This window comes from Coregonus clupeaformis, chromosome 20 (assembly GCF_020615455.1).
Source record: "Coregonus clupeaformis isolate EN_2021a chromosome 20, ASM2061545v1, whole genome shotgun sequence".
NCBI lineage: Eukaryota > Metazoa > Chordata > Actinopteri > Salmoniformes > Salmonidae > Coregonus > Coregonus clupeaformis.
The window spans coordinates 20,158,328-20,172,726 of record NC_059211.1 but is presented as its reverse complement, the minus strand read 5'-3'; the positions used below and the strand labels follow the sequence as shown (position 1 = coordinate 20,172,726).

The following is a 14,399-nucleotide window of genomic DNA, read 5'->3' as shown; positions in this document are numbered from 1 at the left end:
GAACAACAATCAATTAAACTGTTTAACCACACATGTGGTTGTATTTAAAGGAATCAACAGATTTCGCACCAAGTATTTGAGAGCAAAAACTTGTTATTCAGGAATTCCAACATCACTTGGGGCCCCCGTGTAGCTCAGTTGGTAGAGCATGGCGTTTGCAACGCCAGGGTTGTGGGTTCGTTTCCCGGGGGGGGGGGCAGTATGAAACATGTATGCACTCACTAACTGTAAGTCGCTCTGGATAAGAGCGTCTGCTAAATGACTAAAATGTAAATGTAATGTTTTGAGTTCTTTGAGCACGCCCCCATTCACATCGACGGGGCTGTAGTGGAGCGGGTCGAGACTTTAAGTTCCTCAATATCCACATCAATAGGATCTATCATGGTCCACACACACCAACACAGTCGTGAAGAGGGCACGACAAGGCCTCTTCCCCCTCAGGAGGCTGAAAAGATTTGCATGGGCCCTCAGATCCTCAAAAGTTCCACAGCTGCCCAATTGAGAGCATATTGACTGGGTGCATCACCGCTTGGTATTGCAACAAGGTCAGATCGTGAAGTCAATGATCGGGTCGGAAAGTCGGAGCTCTAGAAAGATGCCAGGGTTCCCGACTTGGAATTCATAGTTCGATGACAAGTCAAAACGATTTTTCCCAGTCGGAGCTAATTTTTCCCCGAGTTCCCAGGTGTCATTAACGCACTGAGGTCAGAGATTTCCGAGTTCCCAGTTGTTATGAACGCAGCATATCTGCCAACCATCAATTTATATATACACTAGATAACTTATTGGGGGCGCTGTGTTGAAGCCACCATGCCTCCATCTTGGCACTCCCCACAGTTTAATTTTTTTAGAAGCTATAGAAATGCATTTATTAATGTCTACATAATTTTTTACCACATGTATTATATTACAGACACCTTAATGCATACTTTGAAATTAGATTATGTGAGCTAAACATAAATCTGAAAAAATATATAAAAACATGATCCTTAAAGTATAATTTTTAGAGATTACTAATGAAAGGCCTCCTGTAGCTCAGTTGGAAGAGCATGGTGCTTGCAACGCCAGGGTTGTGGGTTCGATTCCCAAGGGGGGCCAGTATGAAAAATGTATGCACTCACTAACTGTAAGACGCTCTGGATAAGAGTGTCTGCTAAATGACTAAAATGTAAATGAATACTGTAGAATTCCATTCATTCCTATGGAGGACTGCTCCTACCCGGGAGTGCCAATATGGCCGACCGGCTGCTTCAAAGCCTCTCAATGGCCAATACATAGCATCTGTCATCCAGGGTTTATATACATCATTTCTGGCAAACCATTCAGTATCATTCGATAGCAGTAGACCAAAATGGCCATCATCAATAACTTGGCCTTTCTTGCTTTATTGGTTGTAACATTAACAGTTGCATTGGCTAGTGCCGATGACCGAACGAAAACGGTGGAATTCAACGTAAAACCCGGCGGAGAGGTCCACACGTTCTCCGAGAAAATGGTAAACGATATTAGCTAGCTAGCTGATGCATGAGCTAGCAACAACATTCAGCTAGTAAACAGTACTGCTAGTGAAGTCGTGTATGCTGCATTATGTGCTCAGAACAATTTTGTCGTCATGGAGCTGTTGTAACTTACTATTAGATCATGTTTGTGGCACAAATATGCATACGAATTGACTGTTTAGCCAAAGAGGGTTAGCCAGCATGCTAACTTGCCGGATAGTTCCCTGCAAGCTATCGTGCTGTTGGATATTCACATAGCTATGGTAGCTAATTCAAATAACAAACAGGCATATGATGGCACCACTCACAAATGAAATCTAATTTAAACCATCTAAAAATAATAATAATAACCAGATGATTTTTAAAAGGCTCTGGTCGTCGCATGATGATGAGGCAACGACCTCTGATATGCTGACACGTCTCTACCAGAGTGCCACAAGGAGGCCTTTCATTGGTCTAGAATAGAGCTATACTTCCTCCATGGTAATTGTCCAGAGTCAATAGCTGTGTTCGAATACTAACCGTACTATTTGTGACGTAAATTGAGTATGTAGTATGCTTATTGGTCATAGTATTGATATACACTGCTCAAAAAAATAAAGGGAACACTAAAATAACACATCCTAGATCTGAATGAATGAAATAATCTTCTTAAATACTTTTTTCTTTACATAGTTGAATGTGCTGACAACAAAATCACACAAAAATTATCAATGGAAATCAAATTTATCAACCCATGGAGGTCTGGATTTGGAGTCACCCTCAAAATTAAAGTGGAAAACTACACTACAGGCTGATCCAACTTTGATGTAATGTCCTTAAACAAGTGAAAATGAGGCTCAGTAGTGTGTGTGGCCTCCACGTGCCTGTATGACCTCCCCTACAACGCCTGGGCATGCTCCTGATGAGGTGGCAGATGGTCTCCTGAGTGATCTCCTCCCAGACCTGGACTAAAGCATCCGCCAACTCCTGGACAGTCTGTGGTGCAATGTGGCGTTGGTGGATGGAGCGAGACATGATGTCCCAGATGTGCTCAATTGATTCAGGTCTGGGGGAACTGGGCGGGCCAGTCCATAGCATCAATGCCTTCCTCTTGTAGGAACTGCTGACACACTCCAGCCACATGAGGTCTAGCATTGTCTTGCATTAGGAGGAACCCAGGGCCAACCGCACCAGCATATGGTCTCACAAGGGGTCTGAGGATCTCATCTCGGTACCTAATGGCAGTCAGGCTACCTCTGGCGAGCACATGGAGGGCTGTGCTGCCCCCAAAGAAATGCCACCCCACACCATGACTGACCCACCGCCAAACCGGTCATGCTGGAGGATGTTGCAGGCAGCAGAACGTTCTCCACGGCGTCTCCAGACTCTGTCACGTCTGTCACGTGCTCAGTGTGAACCTGCTTTCATCTGTGAAGAGCACAGGGCGCCAGTGGCGAATTTGCCAATCTTGGTGTTCTCTGGCAAATGCCAAACGTCCTGCACGGTGTTGGGCTGTAAGCACAACCCCCACCTGTGGACGTCGGGCCCTTAAACCACCCTCATGGAGTCTGTTTCTGACTGTTTGAGCAGTGCTCTGGCAGTGCTCCTCCTGCTCCTCCTTGCACAAAGGTAGAGGTAGCAGTCCTGCTGCTGGGTTGTTGCCCTCCTACGGCCTCCCCCACGTCTCCTGATGTACTGGCCTGTCTCCTGGTAGCGCCTCCATGCTCTGGACACTACGCTGACAGACACAGCAAACCTTCTTGCCACAGCTCGCATTGATGTGCCATCCTGGATGAGCTGCACTACCTGAGCCACTTGTGTGAAAGCACCGCCAGCATTCAAAAGTGACCAAAACATCAGCCAGGAAGCATAGGAACTGAGAAGTGGTCTGTGGTCACCACCTGCAAAACCAGTCCTTTATTGGGGGTGTCTTGCTAATTGCCTATAATTTCCACCTGTTGTCTCTTCCATTTGCACAACAGCATGTGAAATGTATTGTCAATCAGTGTTGCTTCCTAAGTGGACAGTTTGATTTCACAGAAGTGTGATTGACTTGGAGTTACATTGTGTTATTTAAGTGTTCCCTTTATTTTTTTGAGCAGTGTAGTTCATATGCCAAAACTTCCCGGGTGTTGTACTACATTCGCCAAAATACGAAGTATACAAGCAGTGGACACTATTTACGTGCTTTTGGTCCCATAATGCAATTCTTCAGAAAACAGGCGTGGCTTCACAACAGCTTCAGATTTAAAGAAAGTGGTGGAAAATATGCAGCCGAAGTCCGACGAGAGCGGATACAAATTCATTGCTTTAACTAATTATGACAAATGTTGAGCTATGTAATAAAGTAATGCCTTTTCAAATAAGTTACACGTTATGTTGTCTGACAATTTGTTAGCTTTGCTAGCCTTACGAACCGCATAGCATATCATTACAGCAGTTGCTTGTATGTACCGGTATATGTTATCTAGCTACCGTCCTAACGTTAGTTGGCTACTAATACATCGAACTTGCCAGTATATTAACTATATGCTATCTAACTAACTACCCAACGTTTATTGACTTGATTATACACGTCATTCTTAGTTTAGCTAAGTGGTTTAGACGTTGTGCGTTCTCAATGGACATTGTTAATGAAGTCGTAAAATGTCTAACAAGCTAGCAAGAAGTTGCATAGCAACAGCATCAACTTCCAGTAGACAGGCGACGCGCTAGTACACTCAACTGAAAGGATACTGATCGTTTACAGTATACTAAAAAATGAACTAATAGTATATAGTATATACTCATTAAGTGTTCTTAGATACAGCCCTTAGCCGTGGTATATTGGCCATATACCACAAACCCCCGAGGTGCCTTATTGCTATTATAAACTGGTTACCAATGTAATTAGAACAGTGTAAAAATAAATGTTTTGTCATACCGGTGGTATACCAAGGCTGTCAGCCAATTAACATTCAAGGCTCGAACCACCCAGTTTATAATACCTAATTTTAAACCGGGTAGTTTGGCTCCTGGATGCTGATTGGCTGAAAGCCGTGTTATATGATGCCGCGTTCAAAACAACTGGGAACTCGGAAATCTCAGACTTCCGACTTCAGTGCGTTAGACAACTGGGAACTTGGGAAAAAACGAGCTCCGACTGGGAAAAATAGTTTTGAATGGTCATCCAACTTGGAATTCCATGTCGTAAACTCGGGCATCTTTCTAGAGCTCAGACTTTCCGACCTGAAGATGACTGACGTCATGATATGACCTAGTTTTTTCTCAAGTTCCCAGTTGTCTTGAAGCACCATGAGACAGTATACCACAGGTATGATGCAAAACGACTTGTTTACTGTTCTAATTACGTTGGTAACCTCTTTATAATATCAATAGCGCACCTCAGGGGTTTGTGGTATATGGCCAATATACCATGGCTAAGGGCTGTATCCAGGCACTCTGTGTTGCGTTGTGCTAAGAACAGCCCTTAGCTGTGGTATATTGGCCATATAACACAGCCCCTCGGGCCTTATTGCATAATTATAAACTGAATGGTTCGAGCCCTGAATGCTGACAGCCGTGGTATATCAGACCGTATACCAGGTGTATGACAAAACATTTATGTTTACTGCTCTAATTACGTTGGTAACCAGTTTATAATAGCAATAAGGCACCTCGGGGGTTTGTGATATATGGCCGATATACCACGGCTATGGGCTGTATCCAGGCACTCCGCGTTGCGTCGTGCTTAAGAACAGCCCTTAGCCGTGGTATATTGGCCATATACCACACCTCCTCGGGCCTTATTGCTTAAATATACAATAGTAGCCTATGCATTTTTGAAAATCAAGTGCCCCTATTTATTACAAATTGCAGATCTTTGAGATAATAATGAGCATTGTTTGACTCCCAAAGATCCCATTTGACTTCCAAACAATTAGGCCTACAAATAATGAACACACATTTGTCTTGTCTATTAATTATGTTCATTCCTGGCTCCATTTAATCACCAAGAAAATGTAATTAATGTCTACAATTACTACTACTTTCACAGAGAGAATATGAATGTTCATTCACTTATGCATCACAAGGGGGAACCAACGAGGTAAGTTGTATCCTAATTAAAGTTGAGTTTTTTTCAACCTAATAAATAGGACATTTCATTCTAGTCTAGTGTTGAAACATAGGCTACCTGCTGTAAACTGATTAATAGGTTTCTAGTGTGAAGTGTAAAACTAAATTCTAATGTAGATCACCAGAAAGTACATTTCAACCTTTGTCAGAATACATAATCAAAATCAAAATATTGATATTCTAATAACATGTATTCATGTTGTGTTGTTTTAACAGCAATGGCTGATGAGTGTGGGCCTGAGCGATGACGACGGCCTGTTCTCCTGCTCAGTGTGGAGGTAAGCTGTAAATCCGTCTGTGAGGTTACACTCTGAACAATGGATGTTAGGATGCAGAGATATCCATGTACACTGAATTACTTACTCATTCAAGTGTCGCATGGTGGTTATTCACCCGAGATGTCCCAGTTCAATCAGTTCCAGTTTGTCATCTTGACTTTGTCTAATAAATAACTAATAGCAGAATCAACAGACTTCTGTAGTGATTTAATCTGTCTTCATTTTGATTTCTTTCTTCCTTTTTGTTGATAGACCCCAGGGGAAGTCCTACCTGTTTTTCACACAGTTCAAGGCGGAGTTGAAAGGAGCCAAGGTTGAATATGCCAGCGCATATGTAAGTATCCAACATACAGATGGGTCATCTAATTTGCTATCCTATCTGCATTTCTACATAATAATGCATTGGAGCAGAAACTTTGCTAACATGTTTTGTTGTATAAAGTAGATAACATATCTGTCCAATATCAGCATATCGTTGCTGTAGCATTGACTTGTCTTCCCCTCTGGTCTCCTGGTTCAAGTGCGCTATTGTCTGTCTCAGTGATAATGAGGTAAAACTGCACATCACCATGGAAACATTTCTTCTGAGTTTCCGGTGTGTTCCTACACATTTTCTGACTTCTGTCTGTCTTTATCCTGATTTACTGGCAAGCTAAATCAAAGCTAATATAGGGTTTATATGGGTAGAGATGATCAAAGAGATTGTTATGGCAACACACATAGGTACATCCCCTATGCATTTATTTGGACAGTGAGGCTAAAAGTTTTAATTTGGCTCTATACTCCAGCATTTTGGATTTGAGATCAAATGTATTATATGAGGCGACAGTACAGATTGTCGCCTTTTATTTTAGGGTATTTTCATACATATCTGTTTTACCGTTTAGAGATGAAAGCACTTTATGTATCTAGTCCCTCCATTTGAAGGTATCATTCATTTAGGACTATTTTCAGCTGGCGTTAAACCAGCGCAATTTTCAAACGCATGCTTGTCTGCAATTTCGACCTGTTAAAGTCGGCGCTCTTCTGTTTTCAAACCCTAGCGCCAGGATTGGTAATTTACCTGAGCTCGCTTGCGTTGAGGTGGGAGAGGTGGCAATATCTGAGGTGTGTCCTTAAAAACGTGCGACAAAGTGCCAATTTCAGGCAGCGCTGGTGGGGAAATTTTAAGACCAACCAAAAGCTGGTCTTAACGGTTGGTTATGGCATGGATTTTGACAGCGGAAGCGCAGCCTATCCAGCTGTGACGCACATTGCCCATATGTACATGGAACAAGATAGATTTTTGTGTCCATAAACCTGATATTTAGAAACATAAAAAACACATGTTTTTTTTCCCCATTTAATGTTATTAAAAACCATTGCCTCCTCTCAACGAAGGCTGTTTTTTTGGGGGTCTTGCCCAATGCATTCACCAAGTAGTCAATACTATCATAAAGGGTTTGACTCATGAGACTGCTTTGAAATGTATCTTAATCACCAAAGCTTAATTAAAATATAACGTTTGGGAGTATCCTCTTTTTACTGTATCTATGTAGGTAATTGTACATTATTTTAGCCAGCTCCTATTATTTTGGATGTGCATAAAACCCCCTCCATGTTGGCTATATGACCATCATGGAACTACAGATGAGATGATCCATTGACACTCGTATTTAGAAACATTGAAGTTATTTTCCTGTAACAATTGCTCGTTTTTCGTTTGATTAAAAAACAAGCCCTTATAGGCTACCCTTACCCTACTATAATGAAAGCTGGTTCAACAGCAATGCATCTAGTATCTTTCTTATCCTGGCCATGCATTAGCCAAATAGCCTATCCATAAAAGGTTTCTAAGTGGTCTACTCGTGAGGCTTTTGCCGACATGCTTTTGCATTATTCATAATTCACATAGGCCTAGCTGCAGTGCAAAGGCTACTTCATTCGGCTTGTATCCATCCCCATTTTCAAAGAGCGCCTCTTGTCCGGTTACCAAAGACGCACTCCTCCAAACATATTCAAATTATTCAGTCCTGTAATCGCCCAGAGGTGGGACCAAGTCACTATTATTCGAGCCACAAACAAGTCTCAAGTCACAAGGTCAGAGTCTCAAGTCGAGTCCCAAGAAGAAAGGGATAAAGTCCAAGTTGTACATTCAAAGAGCAAGTCGAGTCAAGTTTTTTCAAGTCAAGTAAAAAAAATCTATACATGCAATGACTTGTTCACCTACAAATCGAAACCTTGGGACTATAGTTCTATCTGATGTTTTTGTAAAAAATGAGTTAGTCACATAATAGATCTTTAGATGATTCTTCATACCAGATAGAACTTTCTAGTTTGGAAATTTTCACTTACAATTTACTTTGTTGAAAAAATCTAACTTCACAGACAAAATGAAAAACTAGAAAGTTCTATCTGCATTAACCCATTTTAACTTGGCACTATAAGGTTCTATCTGCAATCCAATCACCAGCTTGAACAAATACAGACGGACCCATCAGAACACATCTTTGCCATCTCCCACTAAGTATGGTCTAGGCTAGTCTAGCCAGCATAAAAAAAACTGTCAGAAATCTTAAAGTAAATGATGGCACATCATTGTTCAGTGATGGCAGTAATTTGTCTGATGATCATAATACATTTCTTAATGTATTTGATGTGTTCTGACTATCTTGGTAAAAGTGTTATTCAATCATTTTTTATTTTTTTATTTTAGTCATTTAGCAGACGCTCTTATCCAGAGCGACTTACAGTTAGTGCATACGTTTTCATACTGGCCCCCCGTGGGAAACGAACCCACAACCCTGGTGTTGCAAGTGCCATGCTCTACCAACTGAGCTACACGGGGCCATTTATGTATTCAAATGGCTACAGTTTTCTTAAAAACTGAACATGTCTACTTCAGAAGTGTCAGATAGAACCTTCTGGTGGAACCCAGAGTGACACGCACACAGGGTCAACAATCGCTGCGTAAATGTAGCCTGTCATTAGTCATAAACGGTGATGCATTTTCAAAATGCAAGATACAGAAATTAACTGCATTTTAGACCTGCATTTTGAGCTGAATGTCATTCATAGCGGTCAATATCAACTGGCGATATCATGTAACATTGTTACTTCTCTGGAGTCCAGAGCAAGCAGGATCATATGGCCTACCTGTATGAGGCGGGGGTTGCAGGATCAGATGGAAAGGATGATCTGTAGCCTTTTTCTTCCTCACAAATATCGTAATTAATTTGCCATAATTAAGGAACTCTGGAGCTCTGTCAGAGTGACCATCGGGTTCTTGGTCACCTCCCTGACCAAGGCCCTTCTCCCCAGATTGCTCTGTTTGGCCGGGCGGCCAGCTCTAGGAAGAGTCTAGGTGGTTCCAAACTTCTTCCATTTAAGAATGATGGAGGCCACTGTGTTATTGGGGACCCTCAATGTCTGTTGGTACCCTTCCCCAGATCGGTGCCTCGACACAATCCTGTCTCGGAGCTCTACGGACAATGCCTTCGACCTCATGGCTTGGTTTTTGCTCTGACATGCACTGTCAACTGTGGGACCTTATATAGACAGGTGTGTTCCTTTCAAATCATGTCCAATCAATTGAATTTACCACAGGTGGACTCCAATCAAGTTGTAGAAACATCTCAAGGATGATGGTGGTCCTCTGTAGCTCAACTGGTAGAGCACGGCGCTTGTAACGCCAAGGTAGTGGGTTCAATCCCCGGGACCACCCATACACAAAAATGTATGCACGCATGACTGTAAGTCGCTTTGGATAAAAGCGTCTGCTAAATGGCATATTATATTATTATTATTATATTATGATCAATGGAAACAGGATGCACCTGAGCTCAATTTCGAGTCTCATAGCAAAGGGTCTGAATACTTATATAAATAAGGTATTTCTGTTTTTTATTTTCAATACATTTGCAAAAAATTCTAAAAACCTGTTTTCGCTTCGTCATTATGGGGTGTTGTGTGTAGATTGATGAGGAACATTTTTAATTTAATCAATTTTAGAATAAGGCTGTAACGTAACAAAATGTGGAAAAAGTGAAGGGGTCTGAATACCTTCCGAATGCACTGTACTATACAATTTACGGGAGCCTAGTATTTGTGTTTTATTTGAGAAGTGTCAAGGCCTATAATCGTTGAAGTAAATTACAACAATGTTGACTGCCAACACTCCAAACATATTGAGCAAACACTGGATGTTTCTTTTTTTTACTATGACTCCTTACTGTAGTCTATGCTATTTAATAAACTGTATCAATCCACAATGGATTAGAAAGAGAATATTCCGGAGTTGATGACAACGCAAAGACATCAATAACAGAATTTGAGACAATGGCTAGATACCCATAGACTTCCTTGCAGTCATTGTGCTAACGCTAGTTAACATTGGCACGCGAAACTACTAACTTTTCTTCATACTGGACACAGAGACATAAAAATGGTATCCACAAGTTCATCTGACTCTGGGGAAGTATTGTATATAAAGGGCCTCATTGCCAAAATCCCAAAGTATCCCTTTAAGCCATCAAAACCCAGCCATTTCATGGAACTCATAATTCCTGCAGTGAAAATAGCTAAAATATTTCTGATTTCTATAGCCGTAGTGCCATCGCTAAGATTGACATTGCATTAGGTTTGTTAAAATAGACCCCATAGTGTAGGCCTATTAAATCAATCATGATTATCCATAATCATGTTAGCATCCACATGAATGTAGAAGTGTTCAGAAACATTCTATTCTTAATTACAATAAAAGTGACTCCAAAATGACACAATACATTATTTACCATTCATTTCTATTGGGCACAACAACATCTGAAACACAACCAAAACAAACTGCAAATGCATCTAACTACTTTGTAGAGTCACAAGCTTGATGTAGTCATTGTGTGCTAGGAATATGGGACCAAATACTAAATGTTTGACTGAATGTAATACACTATAAGTGAATTTGTCCAAATACTTGACACCTTCACATAGGGGGGGACTAGATGACCTACATAAAGTGCTTTAATTTCTAAACGGTAAAACAGATATGAATGAAAATACCCTCAAATAAAAGGTGACATTCTGTACTGTCATCTCATATAAAACACTTGATCTCAAATCCAAAATGCTGGCGTATAGAGCCAAATTAAAAGATTGAAAGAAGTGAGTCTTATTCAGTACATTTAGTAATTGCTAAAGTCTACCAGTTGTCCTCTGTAGCTCAGCTGGTAGAGCACGGCGCTTGTAACGCCAGGGTAGTGGGTTTGAACTCTGGGACCACCCATACACAAACATTTATGCACGCATGACTGTAAGTCGCTTTGGATAAAAGCGTCTGCTAAATGGCATATTATTATTATTATTATTATTATTACCAACCTTGCCATTAGGCATCCCAGCTAAGATAGACAAGCTAGCTACTCTAACTTGATTGATAGCCTGAAATGGCTTCTTGGTAGTTAGTTATGAGGTTGGGAGATTGGGAACCTATCTGGGCTAGCTAAAGCAAACATTATAAAATTGCTAGGTGGCTAGTAGTATTACAGAGAAACGACAACAAAAAATGCAACAATCTTTTTTTTTTTTTTTAACAGGACAAATCTGAGGGGGCACGGGCCCCTGTGTCCCCTTATGGGCTCTGTAGGGGAGTGTATTTGAGAGAACTATATGTATTGCAGTCAGAGAATACATTGTTAGCATGTTGCATTCAGATCTAACAATTTATTATTCTCTCAAGTAAATGCTGCTGTGTTCAGAGTACAGGCAACTGTCTCAGATTAGTCGCATCACATGTAAATTGCACGCAGTGATTCCCAAAACTGTTTGTGCTGCGACCCACCCACCATAAGCTTTTGTTATCTCCCTCTGATTTACTAAGTAAACTAGACCAGTGATTGTAGTCACGACCCAGTTTCCCACCACAACTCCACATGAATCAATGACAACCCACCAGTGGTTCCCAAAACTCCATTCAGGGAAACACTGTTCTGAAACATTGTTCTGAAACACTGTTCTGAGGAGTCTGACAGGGGAGGAGGCTTTGTACATCGCAGCACACACCGCTCTCCCACAGGGCTCTCCTTGAACAGCCTCCCTCGCAAGGACAAAGCCCCAGACAGATACTGTCACCAGAACAGCACTCTTCAACCTCTCCTCCTGCCGGCACTGTCCCCTGTGAAAAGACCGAGAGAAAAAATAACACTCACTAAATGTTGTGATAAAAATATCCAGCGCTCCTAAAAAGCAAAGCAACTTCTCTACCTTGTCACTCCACTGTAACTCTCCTTGCCTCTGCCATGATGAGTTTCTCTTTTTTCCATTCACCAACCCTTTCCCTTGTTTGTTATTTATTTTCTCGTCAATCCCCTGCTCTCATCTCTGCCCGTCATCGTCTCTACAGTCCCAGACTGCAGCGGGAGGACAGAGGGATGTGACTTTGAAGGAAGATGAATTCACTGTGGGAGATTCTACAGGTGAGATGACTAGTCTGCTTACTGCTGATCTACTGCACTCCATCTGTCTGTCACAGCAGCTCAAAACTCTTCTTTTTTTTTTTACCCAATTGTCTGGAATGAAGAGTTTCCTACAAAAGTGGATGGAATTATACTATGTTGTTGTTGACATTCTGCCATCATTGCTATGATTTTCCAATATGAAGATTTAATCTACAATATATTATAACAATTTACTGAATGTTGTTTTTGATTGAACGTTGTACTTGTGTTATGATTCCCACGGGGGGCCAGTATGGGAAAAAAAAAAAAAAAGATAGTGTAAGTCGCTCTGGATAAGAGCGTCTGCTAAATGACTAAAATGTAAATGTAATGATGATGCGGTAACTAATTTCCTCTCCCATCGCCCTTCCAGTGACCCACAAAGATGGGAAGTTCCGCGCTGAGCTCTCCAAACTGACCATTATTGGCCGGACACGACACGATGAGCTCTGATTGGCTGGAAATTTGAATGACTATTGTCATATCGTCCAATCGTGACACCCAGGCGAGCTCTCAAGACAGGCCAATGTACCCTACTGTCCACTACAATGGCAAATGGATGGCATTCAAACACAAAGGACGATACAGTAATGAGTTACAGCCTGTCAGCTTGGTGGTCTACAACTTTACTGTTCAATAAGTCTATCGTTTATTTTTTTTATTTTATTTTTAGGAATATGGCTTTACTGTATGAGGATGTCTGATCTTGGCGGGTGTAGAGAGATGTAGGGTCAGAGGATTTATCATTCTTATGCTAAGCCAGGGAAATGTGAGTGATCTATTGGCTTCATCGTGCACACGTAAACACAATTATGTTTTTCCAATCTGCTGCTTCTCTCTGCAAGTAAATGGTTAACACAGACAGAGTAGAGCAGTGAGCCCAGTTTCTCTGTGCTTTTGATCTAGATAGAGCATGGAGCACCTGATTCAACCAACCAATCATCATTCAATGCGGTTGATTAAGTTTTACTCCCTCCTCTCTCACTCCTACCAACAGTCTTAATGAAGCTAGGTTGAGTTTTAGAACAGATGCTAATTTGGCCCACCAGGATTAGAGATGTACTGTCTTGCATTGATGTATGGGAAAGTTAGTTAGCAGCACGTACCATATCCATCCAGGTTTATCCCTGTCTGTCCAGAGGAGGACCTCTGTGTTGATAGTGGAGTCCCCCTCCTCACCAGCGAGAGTCCCTGGGGTCCCAACAGGAAATGCCACAAGGCGCTGACAGGCATCGAGAGACAGACAAACAGAAAGTTACTTATTTTTTAAATTGTCTTTTCTACTGTGTTCTGATTCACAGTGTGCAACTTATGCTCCAATAAAAGTCATGTCTGGGAATGTGAAATGTTTGTTCTCATGTTTTGTTTTGACAGAGCTGTGCTTGATCAGAAAGTCCCTGCTTCGTGATGGTTGTCAGCTTGGATTACTTTCAGAAAAGTTCAGTGTGCTGATGTTTTACAGTGCACACATTTTCAGTTCAGTAGATTCCATAGACCTACAGTGTAACTTAATGTTCCACATAAGAATGGAGCTACTACGCAAAGTAATTCAAAATGCTTAAAGTTTTTGGACATTACAAATGTATATGTGTGCACATCAGTCTTGGCAATACATTGTTTTCCCTTCCTACTACAATGGCACCTTTATTTGCCAATGTTTCACTTTCTGTTGGTTGAGTTGCCTCTCTCTAACCAAACTATAAACACGTAATTACTATTGTCCATCTGTTACTACTAGAACTGTTTACTTTGAACTTTCCTGTGTCTATTTAACCATCAGAAAACATAGCCAGAGCCAACATTGTTTAAAATTGCATTGTCATGTATTCCTAAGATCCCTGATTAGAACCATGTTTCCAGTCCCAAATGTATCTGCTGAAGTACATGTCAAGTCTACAAGAGGGCATCAAATTAAACACTTATGATCTACAACATTCAATGACATTTTACAACAACTGTGATACATTTAGATTGCTTCTGAACTACGGACACGATGATACGACCCAATGAGTGAGTCATGACTTCTCTCTCATAAATGCTCTCAGACAGTTTGGCCT

The 14,399-nt window shown here is 41.3% G+C and overlaps 1 protein-coding gene across 1 annotated transcript; it reads left to right on the top strand.

Annotated features, from left to right (window-relative positions):
- The first annotated feature begins 1,254 nt into the window (after positions 1-1,254).
- LOC121533623 (myeloid-derived growth factor) lies at positions 1,255-13,688 on the top strand. The gene is made up of 6 exons (XM_041839736.2): positions 1,255-1,495; positions 5,518-5,568; positions 5,814-5,875; positions 6,128-6,209; positions 12,249-12,321; positions 12,716-13,688. The coding sequence occupies exons 1-6, from the start codon at positions 1,352-1,354 to the stop codon at positions 12,793-12,795; spliced, it is 492 nt and encodes a 163-aa protein (XP_041695670.1). The 5' UTR covers positions 1,255-1,351; the 3' UTR covers positions 12,796-13,688.
- Positions 13,689-14,399: the final 711 nt, after the last annotated feature.